The 20,236-nt window shown below is 48.7% G+C and overlaps 1 protein-coding gene across 1 annotated transcript in view; it reads left to right on the forward strand.

The window, feature by feature from the left end:
* Positions 1–20,236, forward strand: part of SLCO2A1 (solute carrier organic anion transporter family member 2A1) — a 95,109-nt gene that overhangs the window by 47,955 nt on the left and 26,918 nt on the right. Inside the window, exon 3 of the mRNA XM_069565345.1 lies at positions 4,839–5,001. Coding sequence (XP_069421446.1) covers positions 4,839–5,001 — 163 coding nt within the window. The remainder of the gene's footprint in view (positions 1–4,838; positions 5,002–20,236) is intronic.

Consider the following 20,236-nt stretch of genomic DNA (forward strand, 5'->3'; position numbering starts at 1 on the left):
AGGGATCTTTAGTTGTGGCGTGCGGATTCTAGTTCCCTGATCAGTGATCAAACCTGGGCCCCCTGCATTGGGAGTATATGGAGTCTTAGCCACTGGACCACCAGGGAGGTCCCAATCCTATTGATTCTGACCCCAGCATTTAAAAACAGACTAGGAAAGTAGGGGTCTTACTGGGAAAGCAGAGAGCAGCCAAATAAGAGGGAGCTTCATGGTCAAGCTCGAGGCTCCCAGCTTTTAGGGTGGGCAGTAAGGAACTGGCCTGGCTTCTTGAACAGAGTCAGGGCTGGGTGTATAGTCAATGAAGATGAGCCCTCTGGAGAGGAGCCTGGGAGACACCTGAGGTAGAGGACGGTGCATCCTGAAGTCAGATGGCTAGGAGGCCTTCACTAAGCCTGGCTTGAGCAGCTGGGGGAGAAGAGGGTCCTGGTGATCCTGCAAAGGAAGGAAAGACAGGATTTGGTAGCTGCTTGAGCCAGGACCGAAGGCTAAGTGAAGCGAAAGTTGCTGAGCTGTGTCCGGTCTCTTTGCAACATCATGGACTGCCCAGTCCATGGAATTCTCCAGGCCAGAACACTGGAGCGGGTAGCCTTTCCCTTCTCCAGGGGACCTTCCCAACCCAGGGATTGAACCCAGGTCTCCCACATTGCAGGCAGATTCTTTACCAGCTGAGCCACAAGGGGATTGGAGGCACCACAGACCAAAAGGCAGCTGCCTGTCAGACGCATGAGGGGTGTGAGAAAGAACAGGCCTGGTGGAGGGGAAGGCAAACCCATCTGATCGCCTGGAGTGTGCAGCCAGCCAGAGATGGGAGCCTGCATGCTGCAGGCCAGTCTCCAAGCCAGTGGGGCCCAGCAGTGAGGGGAAGAGGAGACAGGGTTGGTCGGATCCGGCCGGCAGCAGGAGGAGGGGCTTGGCTGGCAGGGAAGATGTCAGCATCTGCCAGTGAAGCACCAGCTTCACCTACAGTAGCCCTTAATGCCTGCTGTGGTTTGCCCTGGGTCCCTTTGTTTTGAGACATTAATGGGCAGGGATGTGTTACAAACGCTCTGACAGGAAGTCCACAGAGCTGTCTGGGGCCAGGTCAGGGCTGAGGGGATGTGGCCTGGGCTGCAGAGCCCCTCCTCTCCTCAGCTAGAATAGCTGCTGCTGCGATTAAGGAAAATAATTTTTTTCAAAGGAGCTCCACTGCTGAAGGAAAGATTGGGAACCAAAGGCTTAAGCCAGTCATAAGAGCCACAGGGGCCCAGTTCCCTCCAATAACCCAGCCCAGTTTGCTCCCAGTGCTTGGGGCTGGGCGTCCCCAAGTCCTTTCTGAGCCTCCCTTTGGGGCCCTCCCCCATTCCTCTCCAAAACCTTGCAAGTCAGCCTCAGTTAGCTTAGCTGATACGGTCTGACATTTACAATTACTTCCTGAAAAATGATAGGGAAACAAGAAGGGAATAAAATCTAAGAAGCATAACAAAGCTTTGTTTCCAGGTACTGGTTACAGAATGTCCTAGAACCACATCTGGCCAGGAACTGGCACAACTTCTCAGTCAGGCTAGGCATCCTCACCCACCTTCATATTCCCTTTCTCTGTGTGTCATAAACCATTCTTTTTCTTGGCTACACAGGAGGGGTCTCCTGGGTAATCCTTCCTCTTCTTGAAAAAGCCTACCGTTTACTCCTTCATCCATTCATTTCTTCAACAAACATTTCATGAGCACCAACTGTGTGTCAAACACCATTCTAGGTGCTGGGGAGACAGGAATGAACAGAAAAAAAAAATCTCTGCTCACATATCATTCTAAAGATAAGTATGACATTTACTTATAGAGATGTGCTTCTAACCCCCCATGAGGGGATTAGAAGCACATACAGAACAAGGAAAGCCGTGGACTGGCTGAGTTCCCAAGACAAGAGCTGAGGTGCAGAGCCTGAGCTCTGAGAGCTGAGAGATCAGGGAGGCAAGAAGGAACCAGCCAAGGAGACTGAGAAGGGGCAGCCAGGGGTAGCAAACTAGGAGACGGTGGTGTCATGGAAAGTCAGTGAAAGGAGGGTTTTAGGAAGAGAGCAATGGTCAACTGAATCAGAAGGTGCTGAGAGATCAAGTGAGAAGAGGATTAGCCAGTGGCCTTGGCAATGAGGAAGTCACTGATGATCATGAGAAGAGCCACATACCAAGCTTCTGGTCCCTATTTCCTGAGACAGGGGAACCTGCTTTAATAGCTGGAAGGAGACTGTGGCTTGGTCAGGGCAGGGGCTATGCGTGCTAACATCCAGGGCTCCTCTGGCTCGGGTGAACTTACTTCCTGGGGTAGATGACCATCTTGGAATCAAGGTCAGAAGATCTGCCAGCCCCTCTTTTACCACTGAAGAGCCTGCTCCCTAAGATGGGGCCTTTGATTCCCCTCTTTGGTGTGGCTCAGAGAGCAGGCCTTCCAGGAAGCACCAGGAGCTTGAGTTACTGGTGTTTCCAGTTGGGAAGGGACTTGGGGCACTTTAATCCTCATCCCTCATCATTTCATGCAAAGATGGGCTCGATAAAGGACAGAAATGTCATGGACCTAACAGAAGCAGAAGATATTAAGAAGAGGTGGCAAGAATACATGGAAGAACTGTACAAAAAAGATCTTCATGACCCAGATAATCATGATGATGTGATCACTCATCTAGAGCCAGATATCTTGGAATGTGAAGTCAAGTGGGCCTTAGAAAGCATCACTATGAACAAAGCTAGTGGAGGTGATGGAATTCCAGTGGAGCTATTTCAAATCCTGAAAAATGATACTGTGAAAGTGCTGCACTCAAGATGCCAGCAAATTTGGAAAACTCAGCAGTGGCTACAGGACTGGAAAAGGTCAGTTTTCATTCCAATACCAAAGAAAGGCAATGCCAAAGAGTGCTCAAACTACTGCACAATTGCACTCATCTCACATGCTAGTAAAGTAATGCTCAAAATTCTCCAAGCCAGACTTCAGCAATACGTGAACCGTGAACTCCCTGATGTTCAAGCTGGTTTTAGAAAAGGCAGAGGAACCAGAGATCAAATCGCCAACATCTGCTGGATGATGGAAAAAGCAAGAGAGTTCCAGAAAAACATCTATTTCTGCTTTATTGACTATGCCAAAGCCTTTGACTGTGTGGATCACAATAAACTGTGGAAAATTCTGAAAGAGATGGGAATACCAGACCACCTGACCTGCCTCTTGAGAAATCTGTATGCAGGTCAGGAAGCAACAGTTAAAACTGGGCATGGAACAACAGACTGGTTCCAAATAGGAAAAGGAGTACGTCAAGGCTATATATTGTCACCCTGCTTATTTAACTTATATGCAGAGTACATCATGAGAAACGCTGGGCTGGAAGAGGCACAAGCTGGAATCAAGATTGCCGGGAGAAATATTAAGAACCTCAGATATGCAGATGACACCACCCTTATGGCAGAAAGGGAAGAGGAGCTAAAAAGCCTCTTGATGAAAGTGAAAGAGGAGAGTGAAAAAGTTGGCTTAAAGCTCAACATTCAGAAAACTAAGACCATGGCATCTGGTCCCATCACTTCATGGGAAATAGATGGGGAAACAGTGGAAACAGTGTCAGACTTTATTTTGGGGGGCTCCAAAATCACTGCAGATGGTGACTGCAGCCATGAAATTAAAAGATGCTTACTCCTTGGAGGAAAAGTTATGACCAACCTAGATAGCATATTCAAAAGCAGAGACATTACTTTGTCGACTAAGGTCTGTCTAGTCAAGGCTATGGTTTTTCCTGTGGTCATGTATGGGTGTGAGAGTTGGACTGTGAAGAAGGCTGAGTGCCAAAGAATTGATGCTTTTGAACTGTGGTGTTGAAGACTCTTGAGAGTCCCTTGGACTGCAAGGAGATCCAACCAGTCGATTCTAAAGGAGATCAGCCCTGGGATTTCTTTGGAAGGAATGATGCTAAAGCTGAAACTCCAATACTTTGGCCACCTCATGCGAAGAGTTGACTCATTGGAAAAGACCCTGATGCTGGGAGGGATTGGGGACAGGAGGAGAAGGGGATGACAGAGGATGAGATGGCTGGATGGCATCACGGACTCGATGGACGTGAGTCTGAGTGAACTCCCAGAGTTGGTGATGGACAGGGAGGCCTGGCGTGCTGCGATTCATGGGGTCGCAGAGTCAGACACAACTGAGCGACTGAACTGAACTGACTGAATCCTCATTCCTCATTCACAGAAGTGGAAACCAACCCAGGGAGAGCCAGGGCTGATTAGGAGCAGAGCTTCTGAGGCAGAAACCCACTTCTGCAAGGGGCAGTAGACCAGCGCACTTAAGACAGGGCACTTTAAACTCAGGTTGTCCTGGTTTGAGCCACCTCCTGACCTCATGGGCACAGCAAGTTACTTAATATACTGAGTCCCAATTGTGCCACCTGCAAAATGTCTTGCTGCGTGCTGAAATGAGGTAGTGCATGTTGCTTGGTGGTTATTCTGACTATGAAATCAGAGTCTATAGGGATTTTGGTTAGAGAAAATGCACGTTTCTAGGAGCCAGCCAGAATAGGAGGTTTTCTTGAATTTGGCCCCAAAAGGTTTGGCCCTAAGATGGTTGAACTTCCCATAGTCTCTAGATACTTCCTTTGGTCTGGCCTAGAAGGCTGAGGCTGGGAAGGGTTTCTGACAACAGGGGAAAGCTGAAACTGCATGCTTGGCCCCCTGTAAGAATCTCTGGGCAGAGTTGGCACCACAGCTCTCTGCTTAAGCCCTTAGGTCACAACAGGCAGCGTCTTGCCTCTCTTTTTTGATGGTCAGGTCCACTATGGCTGGGTGAGGACATAGCCTGTGGTCTCACTTGGCTCCTCTGCTCTCTCTGCAGATTAGCAACGCCATCCTCATCATCTTCGTCAGCTACTTTGGCAGCCGGGTGCACCGTCCAAGGCTGATTGGCATTGGGGGTCTTCTGCTAGCTTTGGGGGCCTTTGTCCTCACCCTCCCACACTTCCTCTCAGAGCCTTACCAATACACCAAGACCATCATGGGTAAGTGGCCTCCCATTACTGCTTCAAGGGAATGAGGGTCAACATAATTCTGTATGTTTTGACTGTCAGATACACTCTGGGGAGAAAAGCCAAGGAGACTTTCTGGTGGGATAGGACGGCAGAGTTCAGGTATCCAGAAGCCCCCCTGCCAACTTTGTGAGACATCCCCTCAGTCCTCCTGTGCTTCTGGTGCACATTTAAGCATTTTTTGCTACATTCCAGTCAGGAAAAACTTCTACCATGTGTTTTTATAAGTTTCATAGTTTCACATTTACATTTTGAGTTAGTTTTTTATAAGATTCTTTTTCGTCTTTTCGCATATGGATGTTAAGTCCTTTAAGCATTGTTTGTCAAAAAGACTCTCTTTATTCCATTATTTTTTTGCATCATTATAAAAAATCAGTTGGAATTTTTTTTTTAATAAAATAAGTGACACATTTTAAATTTATTTTTCGCTGTGCCGGGTCTTCCTTGTTGCAGTGAGCGGCGGGGGCACTCTCTAGTTGCGGTGTGCAGGCTTCTCATTGCCGTAGCTTTTCTTGTTGCAGAGCATGGGCTTTGGGGTGTGCAGGCTTCAGCAGCTGTGGCATGGAGGCTCAGCAGCCGTGGCTTCCAAGCTCTAGAGCGCAGGCGTAATAGTTGTGGCGCGTCGGCTTAGTTGTTCCATGGCGTGCGGGATCTTCCTGGACTAGGGTTCAGACTCTCGTCTCCTGCGCTGGGAGGCAGATTCTTTACCACTGAGCCACCAGGGAAGCCCTCAGTTGGACATATTTGTAAGGGTCTATTTCCAGACTCTGTCTTCTCTTCCGCTAGTCTGTGTGTCTGTTCCTTTGTCACTGCCACGCTCTTGATTACTGTAGTTTTACAAAGAAGTCTGAAAGTTGGGTAGTGTGATTCCCCCAACACTATTCTTTTTCAGAATTGCTTCATCTGTTCTTATTCATTTGTCATTCCATGTAAATTTTATAAGCAGCTTGCCTATATGTTTAAAAAAAGAACCTTCTGGAAGTTTGATTAGACTTGTATTAAATTTGTAGGTCACTTTGGGGATAGTTGACATTGAGTCTGCCAGTCTATGAACACAGTATGCATCGCTGTTCAATTCAGTTCAGTTCAGTTGCTCAGTCGTGTCCGACTCTTTGTGACCCCATGAATTGCAGCACGCCAAGCCTCCCTGTCCATCACCAACTCCCAGAGTTCACCCAAACTCAGGTCCATTGAGTCGGTGATGCCATCCAGCCATCTCATCCTGTTGTCCCCTTCTCCTCCTGCCCCCAATCCCTCCCAGCATCACGGTCTTTTCCAATGAGTCAGCTCTTCACATGAGGTGGCCAAAGTATTGGAGTTTCAGCTTTAGCATCAGTCCTTCCAAAGAACACCCAGGACTGATCTTCTTTAGAATGGACAGGTTGGATCTCCTTGCAGTCCAAGGGACTCTCAAAAGTCTTCTCCAACACCACAGTTCAAAAGCATCAATTCTTCGGCACTCAGCTTTCTTCACATCCATACATGACTACTAGAAAAACCATAGCCTTGACTAGACAGACCTTTGTTGGCAAAGTAATGTCTCTGCTTTTGAATATGCTATCTAGGTTGGTCATAACTTTCTTTCCAAGGAGTAAGCGTCTTTTAATTTCCTGGCTACAATCACCATCTGCAGTGATTTTGGAGCCCCCCAAAATAAAGTCTGACATTGTTTCCACTGTTTCCCCATCTTATTTGCCATGAAGTGATGGGACCTGATGCCATGATCTTCGTTTTCTGAATGTTGAGCTTTAAGCCAACTTTTTCACTCTCCTCTTTCACTTATCAAGAGGCTTTTTAGTTCCTCTTCACTTTCTGCCATAAGGGTGGTGTCATCTGCATATCTGAGCTTATTGATATTTCTCCTGGCAATCTTGATTCCAGCTTGTGCTTCCTCCAGCCCAGAGTTTCTCATGATGTACTCTGCATAGAAGTTAAATAAGCAGGATGACAATATACAGCCTTGACATACTCCTTTTCCTATTTGGAACTAATCTGTTGTTCCATGTCCAGTTCTCACTGTTGCTTCCTGACCTGCATATAGGTTTCTCAAGAGGCAGGTCAGGTGGTCTAATATTCCCATCTCTTTCAGAATTTTCCACAGTTTATTGTGATCCACACAGTCAAAGGTTTTGGCATAGTCAATAAAGCAGAAATAGATGTTTTTCTGGAACTCTCTTGCTTTTTCGATGATCCAGCGGATGTTGACAATTTGATCCCTGGTTCCTCTGCCTTTTCTAAAACCAGCTTGAACATCTGGAAGTTCATGGTTCATGTATTGCTGAAGCCTGGCTTGGAGAATTTTGAGTATTACTTTACTAGCGTGTGAGATGAGTGCAGTTGGGCCATAGTTTGAGCATTCTTTGGCATTGCCTTTCTTTGGTATTGGAATGAAAACTGACCTTTTCCAGTCCTGTGGCCACTGCTGAGTTTTCCAAATTTGCTGGCATATTGAGTGCATCACTGTTACCCTTACATTTAAACAATGAACCATGATTTAGCAAACTCTACAGCTGATGAATGAGCTTTCCAGGTGGCTCAGTGGTAAAGAATCTGCCTGCCAAGGCAGGAGACATGAGTTTGATTCCTGGGTCAAGAAGATCCCCTGGAGAAGGAAATGGCAACCCACTCCAGTGTTCTTGCCTGGAAAATCCCATGCACAGAGGAACCTGATGGGCTACAGTCCATGGGGTCGCAAAGAGTCGGACATGACTTAGCAACTGAACAACAATAAAAACAGCTGATGAATATCTCTATTCTCCAACAGAACAAAATAAGGGTCCTGTAATGTTTGGATGCCCACCATCCTCTGCCATCTTCCATGTTATTGTTGACTAAGATTTTAGTTTTCCTGTCTTTAACTCCCTCCCAGTGGCCATTATTACTATAGTTGTTGTTTATGAATAATTCAGTACTTATTTCTATTTACCCACAAGCTTTCTGGTTTATTTGCTCACCATTGCTTCTCACACTTCACCCACCCTTATGGATTTAACTTTGTTTTTCCTGAAGTACATTCTCTAGTATAACTTTCAAATAGTTTTCCAAATTACCTGCCCTGTTTTCATGGTTTCTTGATAATCCTTTATGATTTATATTTTCATTTTAGTTTCATCAGTTATTTTAAGTGTATTTATTTCTATAATCCCTTTCTGATTGTTTTATTAGCACAGATTTTTAGAATGCTAATCCTCCCACATTCTGCGTCTGCTTGTTCTTGTTCATGGTGGAGTGTTTCCTTTCTGTTATATAATGTTTCATGGCGGGGTCATTGATAGTGGGAATTCTTCCCCCTGTGGACATTTTTTGTGGTCTAGGTAGGAAATTGCCCCAAGAATGGCTTTATATTTGCATTTACTTGGTATCCTGGGAATGCCACTGCTTTGGAGCTAACTGTGTGATAATGTACTGGCTTGGGATAAATTTGCACTTGTTTTAAGGGATGTGGTACATGGCAATGGTTTTGTGAGGAGCAGCCAGTGAGAGGCCCAGTCCCTAGGTGCTCATCCTTGGTCCAGATGGGCCACTGAGGGGTGCGCTGAAGGGATAACTGATTGCTGTTCGCTTAAATACCAGGCTTATTGTTAGTCATATGTGCAGATCGGGTCCAAGAGATGAATCACTCTCCATGCCAGGAGGGAATCCCTTGTAGATTGTGAGACCTACAGTAGGGAGGTCGACGGTGAGACCTGCAGTGGGGAGGTAGGCTGTGAGATCTGCAGTGGGGAGGCAGAGAGCTGGAATGGAAAAAACGTAAAACAGGAGCAGCCACGTCTAATGATGAAATGTTAGTTGAGTTCTGGCCGTGGGACTCTTTCCCCCACCTCCAGGGTAGTCACCAGTGAACTAATTGTTTCTTATACATTCATTGTGGCCTTGGATCTGTTTGGACTGTTTAAGCCTGAGTCTTGCTTCAAGTAGGCCCAAGAGGAAGACAGACCCAAGCCTAGGGGTCTAAGCTCTTTCCCCCTCCTTGATCTAGACAAAGGATCTGAGGCCAGCTCTGAAGGAGAATCAGGATTTGCTGGCCACTTCGGAAAGCCTTGTGCCATGCCCACTCCAACGCAAGGTCCCAGCCCTTCCCCATCAGCAAGAAGAGTTGGGTAATGAAATCAGCAGGGGAGCCCCAGGCGCTGGGGCCTGGCTGCGGGGACGGCATCCTGCCAGGCGCCACACGGTGGCCTGCCTAGCCTAGGGCGGGCTCCCCTGGCCTCCCCTAGCCTGGGCCACATACCAAGGGCATTGACTCTGCACAGAACAGCCACCAGCAAGGGTGGGTGGAGACAGGCGGGGCTCTGAAAGCAGCCCCTCTGCCCCTTGTTAGGGATGGTCGGGTGGCTTGGGTCCTTTCCACCACCATCCTCCCTGCTCCTAGGCAAACACTCCAGCTTTTAGCTCACTTCCAGGGAGAGAGGAAAGAACAAGACTTGCCTCTCAGCCCGCAGAAAGCAACTGCTGGCCAAGAGAGTGAGGGCCTTGTGTTTTTGTTTGTGTCGGTTCTGTTTGCAACAATAGGACACAGTCCCCCTCATGCTGGCTGGGATCAGAGCAGCAGCTGGAAGTGCTCAGGGCTGGGCTACCTTCAGGGCGTCTTCATGTTGCCAGAGGCTCGGGCTAAGGAGGACTCAGGCCCAGGAGCCACACTGTGGAGCCTAGCTGAGGCTGTGGGTGCCAGTGCAGCGAGGGCATGTACTCTGCTAATATGTGCAAACAAAAATATTTATAAAGTTTCACTTCATGGGAAAAATTTGAAGTATGATTCTTCAAATGTATTCCTATGGGAACTTCAGTTTTGAACTATGCGAGTCATCAACAACAAATGAATTTCATTAAATGCACCACCCTGAAGGGTGACATGCATCTGGACAATCCTATGTCCAAAGCTGGGCTTTGAGACCCCTTAACAGCATGGCCGTGGGCCACTTCCTTCACAGCTGAGTCTCAGTACCTCCCTGTATAAAATGGAGCCTCCCTCGCCTGGCTGCAAGGACTGAAGGATGTGTGCTCTAAGTTTAGCCCAGTGCAGCAACCATTCAGTGGTGGCGTTTATAACCACTGGTGGTGGGGACAACACATGTATTATGCTGGGCAAACTAGGGTTCCAAATGAGGAAGCGCCTGCTTTCTATGGAGTGTCTGACAGCTCCTAGCCAACAGGCTGGGCATCCTTGGGATATCTGACTGCAGCTTCTCCCTGGTCCTCACCATGCCATCTGTCCTCTGCTCTAGCTGGAGCACAGCCCTGCCTGGGCATAGTCCTTGCCACACCTTCACATGTGAGGCCGTAAGATTTCTCTTTACTGAAGCTTAGGCCGTTGTTCTGATTCGTTCCTAGACCCTTAAGTTGGAGGAACCTGGTAATGGGGAGAGAGAACAGAGACTTTTAAATCCCAGATAAGCCATGTGGGTGCTAAGTCTCCTCAAGCGAGCTGCTGTTCACCTTTCTGAGCCTCAGTTTCTTAATCTGTAAAGTGGGAACAATAATTTCTCCACTTTTCAGCATGTTCTAAGGGCAAAAGTAAAATTAAATTGTGTAGGCAAAGTGCTTGGCCCACAGTAGCTGTTTAGCACATTTCGCTTTGCCTGCCCTTGATGTGGTATTTGAAATCTCTTACTCATCAGCAGTGACCCCTGGACCTGTTATCATGTGTTGCCTGCTGATTCTTTCCCTTTGGAGCAGAGCTGCTCCAGAAATGGACATGGGAAATGAAAAGTGTTTTAGGAAAAACAAATTAGAGATGGAGCCATTGTGGGAATCACAGAGACCTTTAACAACTAATTGCTAATTCTAAAAAGGCCACGCAGACGTTTTTGAGTGTTTAGATTTTCTAAATGTCAGTGGGGTCCGGAAATATGCCTGGCGCCTTTAGAGAAAAGACTAGCCACCGAGCCAAAGCCTCTAAGACCACTTCTGGAATGCGTGGAGAAGTGGGATAGGTGGGAGACAGGCCAACAGGAGACCATTTCCCCTGGGAGACAGAAGAAGGGTCTTCGGAAACCAGTGTCTGGGAGGAGTAGGTGGAACCTGGGAGAGGTCCTGAGCCAAGGCCAGAGGGAAGTCAGCTCCTCGCAGACAATGGATGCACACGGGAGGAGCTTTCCTGTGGGAACAGTGGGGTCGGGGGAGTCCATGGTATTTTTGGAGCGGTCAAGAAAAGAAAGGGAAGAGTTGCTTTCTAATGCTCTATTTGTGAAGTTGCCAGCCCTTCACCCATGCTTGTTCATCAAAAGTGGCAGGAGGGTGGTGGGAAGGCCTGGGGACGGGAGCCTCAAGCCCCTGAGTGACTGAGCCCCTTCTTCGCTGGAGGATGCTCAGCCCCAGAGCAGATCCCGTGGCACTGAACCCCAGAGCCATGCAGGGTCCTTGCACCGAGGGAACTGCTTAGGGACCTGAGCTCAGGGCTGCTGCAGGGGCAGCGTCTGCCACGGGGTGAGAGGGACACAGTGGGTTAGGAATCTGTGTTGGGGGTGTATGGGAGTGTGTGTGAGGGAGGCCGTTCTCTGTGGTGGTGAGGTGGCTGTACGTGGAGGAGGTGGGTGCATGAGGGAAGAAGTGCGTGTGTGTATGGGGGGCTGTGTGGGTGTGTACCAGAGGTGTGAAGAGGGTGGGGTTCTTGTGAGTGTGGAGGTGCAGACAGGGATGGACGTGAGGGAGCAGCCCAGCAGGAGTTGGGGTCCTACACTTACAGAAATGTCAGTGTGTGTGATGCAGGGGTGAGTGGTGTATGGTTGCACAGCCTGGCCAGTTGGACCTATTTACCCTGAAAAGGAAGAGAAAACAACAAGGGGAAAGGGGGGAAGTCACAAAACACATGAGTGTTATTAAGTCAACTGAGAGGAAAATATTCCTGAACAGATGAGCACAGCGAAGCTAATGAGACTTGATGTGGAACACATTTTCAATACACAGTATAGGAAGGACGAGAAATGTGTGTGGAGACACGACAGAAAACACCAGGCTGCTGTGTTGCCTGTCAGGGGATGGCCAGGAAAAGAGCTGGGGCCACAGAGAATGGGCCTCTCCGAGACATAGCCCTGGCAGCTGGCCTGAGAGTGCTCGCCTCTGCTGTGTGGCAGAGTCATAACCCTTGTTCTCTGGGTCTCCAGTGCAGGCCCCAGTAGAGACCTGAGTGTCACTCTGCCTCCCCTGGAGGTTTGTTCATCACTTTCCTTGCTTAGGAATGAGGCTGGGGGTGTAGGCCTGCTTGGGTCTGGAGGGGAGGGGAGGGGAGGCACGCCTATGAACCAGGCTGCACCCTGCGTCCTGGCTCCTCTGGGAAGAGGGCCTCTTGGGGACCCGCTGTGGACTGTCTTGGGCCCACCCAAGGCAGGGAGGTGGGTTTCCTGAGGACAGTCCACACTCAGACTGGAAAGCAAGACTGGTTACTCTTCCAGAGGCTGTGGTCACCCCAGGAAAACTGTCAGGGGGATGGCCCCACAGAAGCAGGGTGCCAGCCTCTGTCCTGCAAAGCACTATGGTTTGAAGAAACCATCGAGGCCGCCTCTGAGGACCCCCCAGGGGACACAGGGAGGAGCTCCTGCTCTTTCTCTAAGGGAACAAAAGGACTGCAGGACCCAGAGCTTGGATTGGCCTCCGCCAGGGGATGTAAGTAAGGCTCAGAGATCCAAAGGGGGAAGCAGCCAAGGGCAGTCAGGTATTTGGAAGCAGAGAGCTCATGGAGGTGGAGCCCCCTGGTGGGGTCCATGCCTCTGTGGAAGAGGCTAGAGAGCTGGCTGGCTCTTTCAGCCCTGTGAGGATGCAACAGAAAGTCAGCAGTCCAGCTCCCATCAGAACCCCAGCATGCTGGCACCCTGATTTTGGGCTTGCTGCATCTAGAACTGTGAGAAACCATTCTGCTGTTTGTAAGCTGCCCATGTGACCCTTTGGTATAGCAGCCCCCATGGACTAACTTAGATTCAGTCCCTTTGGTTGGAGCCCCTCCTCATAACCTTGGTCTTAATTTGGAATGTTCAACCTTTGGACTGTCTTATTAAACAACGCTACCAGCCTCAGGCCATTCACATCGTTCACAAATATGTCAGCTGTTCTCAGCCGTGCCCAGGGCTGAGTTGCATGATGGACCCAAGAGCCACCGTCTTCCAGGTCACCCTGGCCCATCGGCGCCTGCGCAGAGCACGCTTTGAGATGTTCTCCCTAGAGGATGCTCAGCCACGCGTCTGCATCTGGTCTGGATATCAGTCAGGCTATCATGACTGGCTTTGTCAAAAGGCTTCCTCCAGTCAAGTAACACTGTTACGGCTTCCTGCCGGTCTGGAAGCCCCATTAACAAAGGAAATGAGGTTGGTTTGGCATGACTGGCTCTTGATGAACTCATGTTGGCTCAGCTAATCCCATTTTTTCCCCCTTCAAATTGCTCCTCATCAGCCTGTTAATAAATCTGTGAACAATAATTCAACTTCACTCCCAATTGGGAGTGTGCAAATTAAGCGTGCATTCTCTTTGAATACTAAAATTAAATGGCTCTGAGCCTCCCTCCTGTTCTTTCAGGTGTGTCTTTTTTCCTTCCTATCCACTAAGAAACAGTTTTGATGATAAGATGAGCCAGGCAGTTCCTCTTTCCTTGGTCTGGTGGCAGTTCCTCAGGAGCACGTGGGGGTGCAGGGGCGGGGGTGGCAGGCTGGAGGCACGCCTTTTGTCTGCAGCATTACCCTGTACATAGTGGACTGGCCCTCTCACACCGACCTCGCTGGTCACATGACCTTCTCAGTACAAGCAGGCATTCCCCCATGGTCCCTTTAGTACTGGAAAGCTATGTGGGAAAGGGTGTCCCGCCTCCGTTTCAGCCTTGGAAACCCAGTCTTGAGAACAGAGCAAAGGAACCCTCTTCTTCCACTCCCCTAAGCTCACTCTTTTCCTGCATGGATGTGAATCCTTGCAAGCAACCCACTTGCCCTCAACTCCTTTATTATATCCATTCATTTTTAGTAACCAGCACTGATCTTACTTGTTTCTGGACCCAGTTCCCAAGTCTTAAAACCCCAGGCAACAATGCCTGTCTCAAGAGTCCTGACATCTCTCTCATCTGTCTGAATTTCTCAAAGTTTCTGGCTTGAAACTCTGAATGAAAATTGATGTTATTGTGTAATCACCGTATCCCAGGTTTTGTTAACTGTTGTTAGTTTTAATCTGAATAAGACTATTACAAAGTTGATGTTAGTATCTATATCTGTTTCAGAGATGAAGAGACTAAGGTTCTGAGAATTCCCATTTGAACCTGGTCTGTCTGATTTCAAAATGTGATTCCTTACACTGCTCAGGCATGCGACTCTGGCTGTCAACCCCAACTCTGTTTGTTTCTGCTGGTGCAGAAGAACATGTTCTCTTAGATTCCCAAAATGAAAGTCAGAAGGCAGGTGCCCATAGGAATTGTTGTCTAAAGGGGAGGCTTAGTCTAGTTGGAAAAGAACACGTGTTGTCACAGGGGCAGGATGGATTGACGAGGAACCCAACCACTTCTGCCCTGCAAATAGGTCGCTTTATAGATGACTTGGAGATCTCCATCATGAGTTTGGGACAGCCTGTTCCAGGCCTCCTGGTGGGTGTTGCCAGAGTTTCAAGAAGAACTGTTGAGTAGCTGAATTTAGGAGGATGAGAAAATAGGTCCTTCAGAGTGGAACATTCTGAATGAGGTTCCAGGAGCTTGCTGATAGCCCAGCGAGGCTTGGCACATTGGGTGTACTTCCAGGAAACTCTCCGGAAGCACCACTGCCTTTCTCTGTTGTACTCTTATGGGCTGCTTCTGAGGTCTTGCTAACCTCCTCCTCCTTTGGCCCTACTCACCCACCAGCAGTGCCCCCTTCTGAATGGGGAGGTAATGGGTAGCTCTCAAGGTGCTGCCCTCCTGTTTCCTGGCAAGAATTCTCTCTTTTCTCTACTAGAATGACAAGAAAGATTAGTCAAAGGAAAGCCCACTGCTGCCACGGCCTTCCTGTGTTGCTCAAACCTTCTAGCATCCTCTCATAGCCCCAGTGCTGGATTTTTGTGCAGAGATCCTTATTTAGACCCTTGATAGCCTACTGCCTCAGCCTGGCCACACTTGGACTGTGTGTCCTTGACCAGTGAAGAGGCCAGACCTTTGTCTGTCCAGATCTGCCCATCTCTGTGGGTCCTGCTCCAGGAGGGTAGCCCTTCCTGTTACTACGTCCCTTCTTTCCAAACTGGAGGAGCCGTTCAGAAATTAGAGCTGAAATTCTATGTATGTAAATTGTGGGATGAGTCAGAGGGTTGACTGGCATGCAGCTGGGCTGGTAGGGGGATGGCTGAAGGCGGGGAGAGGTCCCGGCCTGTTTCTAGTTAGCGTCTCGCAGCCCTGTGATAACTGGCACAGCTAGATCTCTGGTATTTTATGGGAAGAATAATGTGCTCTGATAAGCTTGAGCCTTCCAGAAGTGGGCCTCAGGGAAGATGGGAAATAGACTGACAGTCAGCTAATGAACACACCTCCCTCCTTCCCTTTCCCAGGCCCCTCAAGGCGGAGGCAGGCAGCCCCTGAGACTGTGGCTGGAATTGGTGGGCTTTTCTCTGACCTTATCACAGGATCTGATGGTGGGCAGGTCTGAGGAGGAGGAGGGCAATGAGGTTCTGTAAGTCAGTGGAGAGGACTGGGTGCCTGGCCTTTGCTGGAATGCTCGAGAAACAGAGAGAGGCTGCTCTTTCTTCTTCACATGGGCTGAGCTCCTGAATTTGCTCCAGGGAGGAGGAGGGGATGGGCTGCAGAAAGTTGAGGCCCCCATTTCTGCCAAAGGATCCTGGTACAAGGTCTTTCACTCCATCACTGTCTTGTTTTTAAGAGAAGAGCCTAATGTTTTAACTTCTAGAAGACTGTCCTCACCAGAGTGAGCTGGCCATGGCTGCCCACTGCAGGGAGGCCCAGACATGGGTTCTTGGAAGGCCCACATTCTGTCTTTGATGCAAACACCTTCTCCACAATAAGTCAGGAAGCAGTGGTCTCACCCGTCACCACACCCTACTCTACCTGGGTCCAGGGCACCCTGCCCTCAGGACAGACAGCTGCCACTTCCCTTCCTGAGGGTGGTGCTTCCAGGTGGAGGAACTTCTCGTTCCCTTTCACCTGTGTCAGAGCCTGGTCAGGGTGGGGTGGCCCCATTTAGGGCTGGCATAAGGAAAAGAAAGTTTGTTGGGAGACCTTGAATCAATTTGGAGTGCAGAATAGTCCAAGAGGAACTCAGTAGAGTTGGATTTCACTGGGGCCAATTGATTATTTTTGAAAATGAGCATGTTTAATAAGGGTAGTTTCTGACAGATAATCTAACATTCTAAAAATTAATGTAAAACAGTTAAAAGATCCCCAGAGAATTTTGCCCCCTGGACACTTCATTAGGTGAAATTTCATGAGGATTTTTGTGGCCTTGGTGCACTGTGCAACATGCTATGTAAAGGCTTAATAAGCCAGTCAACATTTTTTTGAGCTTTGATCACTGTTAAATGGCTCACAGAAAAATAATCCTGCCAGCAACAATGTTCTAATGAATGTGACTTTAGTCAAATAATAAGAATCAGCAAAATTAAGAACAAGAACTCTCAAAAGAAGCACTTTTTCTCTGGCCCTTTGTTTCTCAGGCTCCTGCTCCCATACAGCCAGCCTGGCCTTGTGTATCTGCTGCACACCCGCCCTGGGCTGAGCAATCCTGTGCTCACAGCTGTGGATTGGACCAGCAACCCCTGCCTGCCTCTCACGTAGCACACAGCCTCACCTGTTTTACCATTCAAGTAGCTCTTGGCTGGGTCGATTCCTCTATTTACATATGAGTCTTGAACATTGGTTAATCTCCCCTACATGATCAATACCCTCTGGGTTCTCATTAGGATGTAATCCAGGCCCCTTCATGGGACACAGCAGCCCTCCAGGGCTGGCCAGGCCTCACCGTAGTGGTGTTTGCACACTGACCCCACTAAACCTCTGCGCTCTTCCCTTCTGTCTGTTCCTATTGAGTCTTCTCAGTGCAGAGCCCATGGCCTCCAGGAATCCTTCCCAAATCCTCTCCCCAGAGAGCCTGGGTTTGGCGCCTCCCCCACATGCTCGCTGGTACACTTTCCTTTCTAACTCAGTGTGTGTAAGTGTGCACACTAGTTGCCTCAGTTGTGTCCGATTCTTTGTGACCCCATGAACTGTAGCCTGCCAGGCTCCTCTGTCCCTGGGATTCTTCAGGCAAGAATACTGGAGTGGGTTGCTGTGCCCTCCTCCAGGGAATATTCCCGACCCAGGGATCCTACTCACATCTCTTACGTCTCCTGCATTGGCAGGTGGGTTCTTTACTGCTAGTGCTACCTGGCAGCCCAACTCAGTGGATACCAGGCTATATTTTTTATTGTGGTTAGCTATACATAACATTGGAGAAGGCAATGGCACCCCACTCCAGTACTCTTGCCTGGAAAATCCCATGGACGGAGGAGCCTGGTGCGCTACAGTCCATGGGTTTGCTAGGAGTCGGACACGACTGAGCGACTTCACTTTCATGCATTGGAGAAGGAAATGGCAACCCACTCCAGTGCTCTTGCCTGGAGAATCCCAGGGACGGAGGAGCCTGGTGGGCTGCCGTCTATGGGGTCGCACAGTGTCGGACACGGCTGACGCGACTTAGCAGCAGCAGCAGCATACATAACATAAAATTTGCCATTTTAATGTGTCCAGTTCGGGGCATTAAACACTTTCATGCTGTTGTACAACCATTCTTACCATCCAACTCCAGAACGTTTGCATCTTTTCCAATGGAAACTGTGCTCCTTAAACACGAACTCCCTCTTCCTCCTCCTCCCAGCCCCTGTCTGGCAGCCACCATTCTGCTTTCTGTCTCTATGAATTTATCTATTCTAGGGCCCTCATGTAAATGGAATTATGCAATATTTGTAGTTTTGTGTCAGGCTTCTTCAAGGGTCATTCATTTTGTAATGGAGCATGTGTATAAGTCTCAGTATTATTCCATTGTATGTGTGTGTTACATAATGTTTATCCATTCATCCATTGATGGACTTTTGCATTGTTTCCCCCTTTTGGCTATTGTGGATAGTCTTGCTATGAACACGGGTGTGCAAATATCTGTTCAAGTCCCAGCTTTGATTTCTTTGGGGCAAATACCCAGAGTGGTATTTGGGTGAAATACTATTTACCCAAAGTGTAAATGCTGGATAATATGGTAGTTCAATTTTTAACTTTTTGAAGAACTATACTACTTGCCACAGTGACTGCACTATTTTGCATTCTCATCAGCAATGCCCAGCATTTGTTTTCTGTTTTTTTGAAGGGCAGCAAGTGGTATTTCAATGGGATTTTTATTTGTCCGATATTTTGATGATATTGTGGTTGCTTCTTTGATGATGAGTGTCCGTCAGCAGTCAGAGGCTTTGGAATGGCAGCTCCTGGGCTTGTCTCAGTCACCTCAGCAGAGGGCCTGCCCCCAGTCACTCTTGACCAGGAAACTGAACAGCCAAGCCTGAGGCAGGCATCATCCACTGAGGCTGACAGGCCTGGGCGTGGTCCCTCGGTGGCTGCACTGGGGGCAGGGGCCATGCTTCCCTAGGTGGTCATTTGCCACCTAGCGCAAAAGGGAGGCCTGGTCCTGCCACCCCATAGCTGATGAGACAACACCGAGAGGGAGCTTTTGTCACACCTAGACAGGGACAGGCAGCTTAGCCAAGCATATTTGCAAGTGACAACAGCGCATGGTTTTAGGGAACTCCAAACTTTGCTCATTTCCTCATACAAAATCTACTTGAAATTCGTTTGAATCTTCTGAGAATAAATGCCCATTTGAGAACTTGGCGGCAGCTTTTTTCATTTATCAGTCCTTTAGACATGCGTCAGCTCAAAATTGGCAGAGGGCGGTGAGCAGGGCGTGTGTGCTGGCTGAGTGGCCACGGAGCTGCATCTGGCCAGCTGGGTTAGCAGGTGGCCCGGTCAGGCGGCCTGCTCTGGCCTCATTCCTGAACCTGTCCAAATGGTCTTGAGAAGGGTAGTGGGGTCTTTTTTTGAAGACTAGCACAGCCCACCATGTATAAATGCTCATCAGCTGGGGTGTCCCAGTGGCTGCCACATTGAGGACCCAGAGTGAGCTGTGAGCTCACCAGCAACCACCCACCCTCTGCAGTGCGTGGCCCCTTCCCTGGAATCCTCTGAGGTCTTTCAAAGTCAAGGTCACAGATGTAGGGAGTCAGATTCAGGACTAGGACCTAGGTCCCAGGCCCCCAATCCTGCCATTCCAACATCTATGGGTCTTGCCTGCCCATGGCCAGCTGGGTCTCCTCCTGGGGGTGGGCATGAGTCTGCCAGCACCGCACCTCTGGTTCTGAGTGCTGGACATGGGGCAGTGTTGGTGACAGGGTTCCTGAGTGCAGTGAAGGGCTTTCCTCCTTCTCAGCAGGAGCATTTCACAGTTTTGTGCTTCCAGACTAAAGTGAGAGACAGGCCTTGTAGCACCGCTGGGTCATACCAGCCTTCTTACAAGGGGGCCACCACAGCCGTCAGCCATGCTGATTGACCAGCAGGTCTGACTTTTCATGTCTGCTCCCTTCTGGAACTATTGCCTTCTAGCCCTTTAGTGACCCACAGGAGCTGTCCCTATCTAGTCACATTATGGTCTCTGCCTAAAGGGAAATTGAAGCTCAGAGAGGGTCAGAAACTTGCTTATGATCGCACAGCTACCTAGGGCTAAAATCAATTTTTCTTTCTTTAAAAAAATGCCTTTATTGAGATGTGATTGACACGTAAAATGCTGTACATATCAATATATAAAACTTAATGAGTTTAAGTATACACCCATGAAATTGTCATCACCGTCAAAGCATATCCATCATGTCCCCAAGTTTCCTTTAATAATAATAATTATTATTGTGTGTGTGTGTTAAGAACACTTAAGATCTACCCTGTAAGGAAATGTTGAGTCTGCAACGTGGTATTGTTATCTATAGGCACTATGCCATCTAGCAGATCTCTAGAACTTCTCTGACAGAACTGAAACTTCTTCTTCTTCACCATCGCCTCCCCTTTCCCCTTCCCCTGGTCCCTGGCAACCACCATTCTCCTCTCTGCTTCTATGTATTTGACTAGTTTTGACTCCATGTATAGTGAGATCATACAGTATTTGTCTTTCTGTGTTTGGCTAATTTCACCAAAACCAATTTCTTCACTCCTTATACTCTGCTTCTTTTGTCTCTTTGTCTCGGATTTCAGCAG

The sequence above is a fragment of the Ovis canadensis genome, chromosome 1 (genome assembly GCF_042477335.2).
Source record: "Ovis canadensis isolate MfBH-ARS-UI-01 breed Bighorn chromosome 1, ARS-UI_OviCan_v2, whole genome shotgun sequence".
NCBI classification, from domain to species: Eukaryota; Metazoa; Chordata; class Mammalia; order Artiodactyla; family Bovidae; genus Ovis; species Ovis canadensis.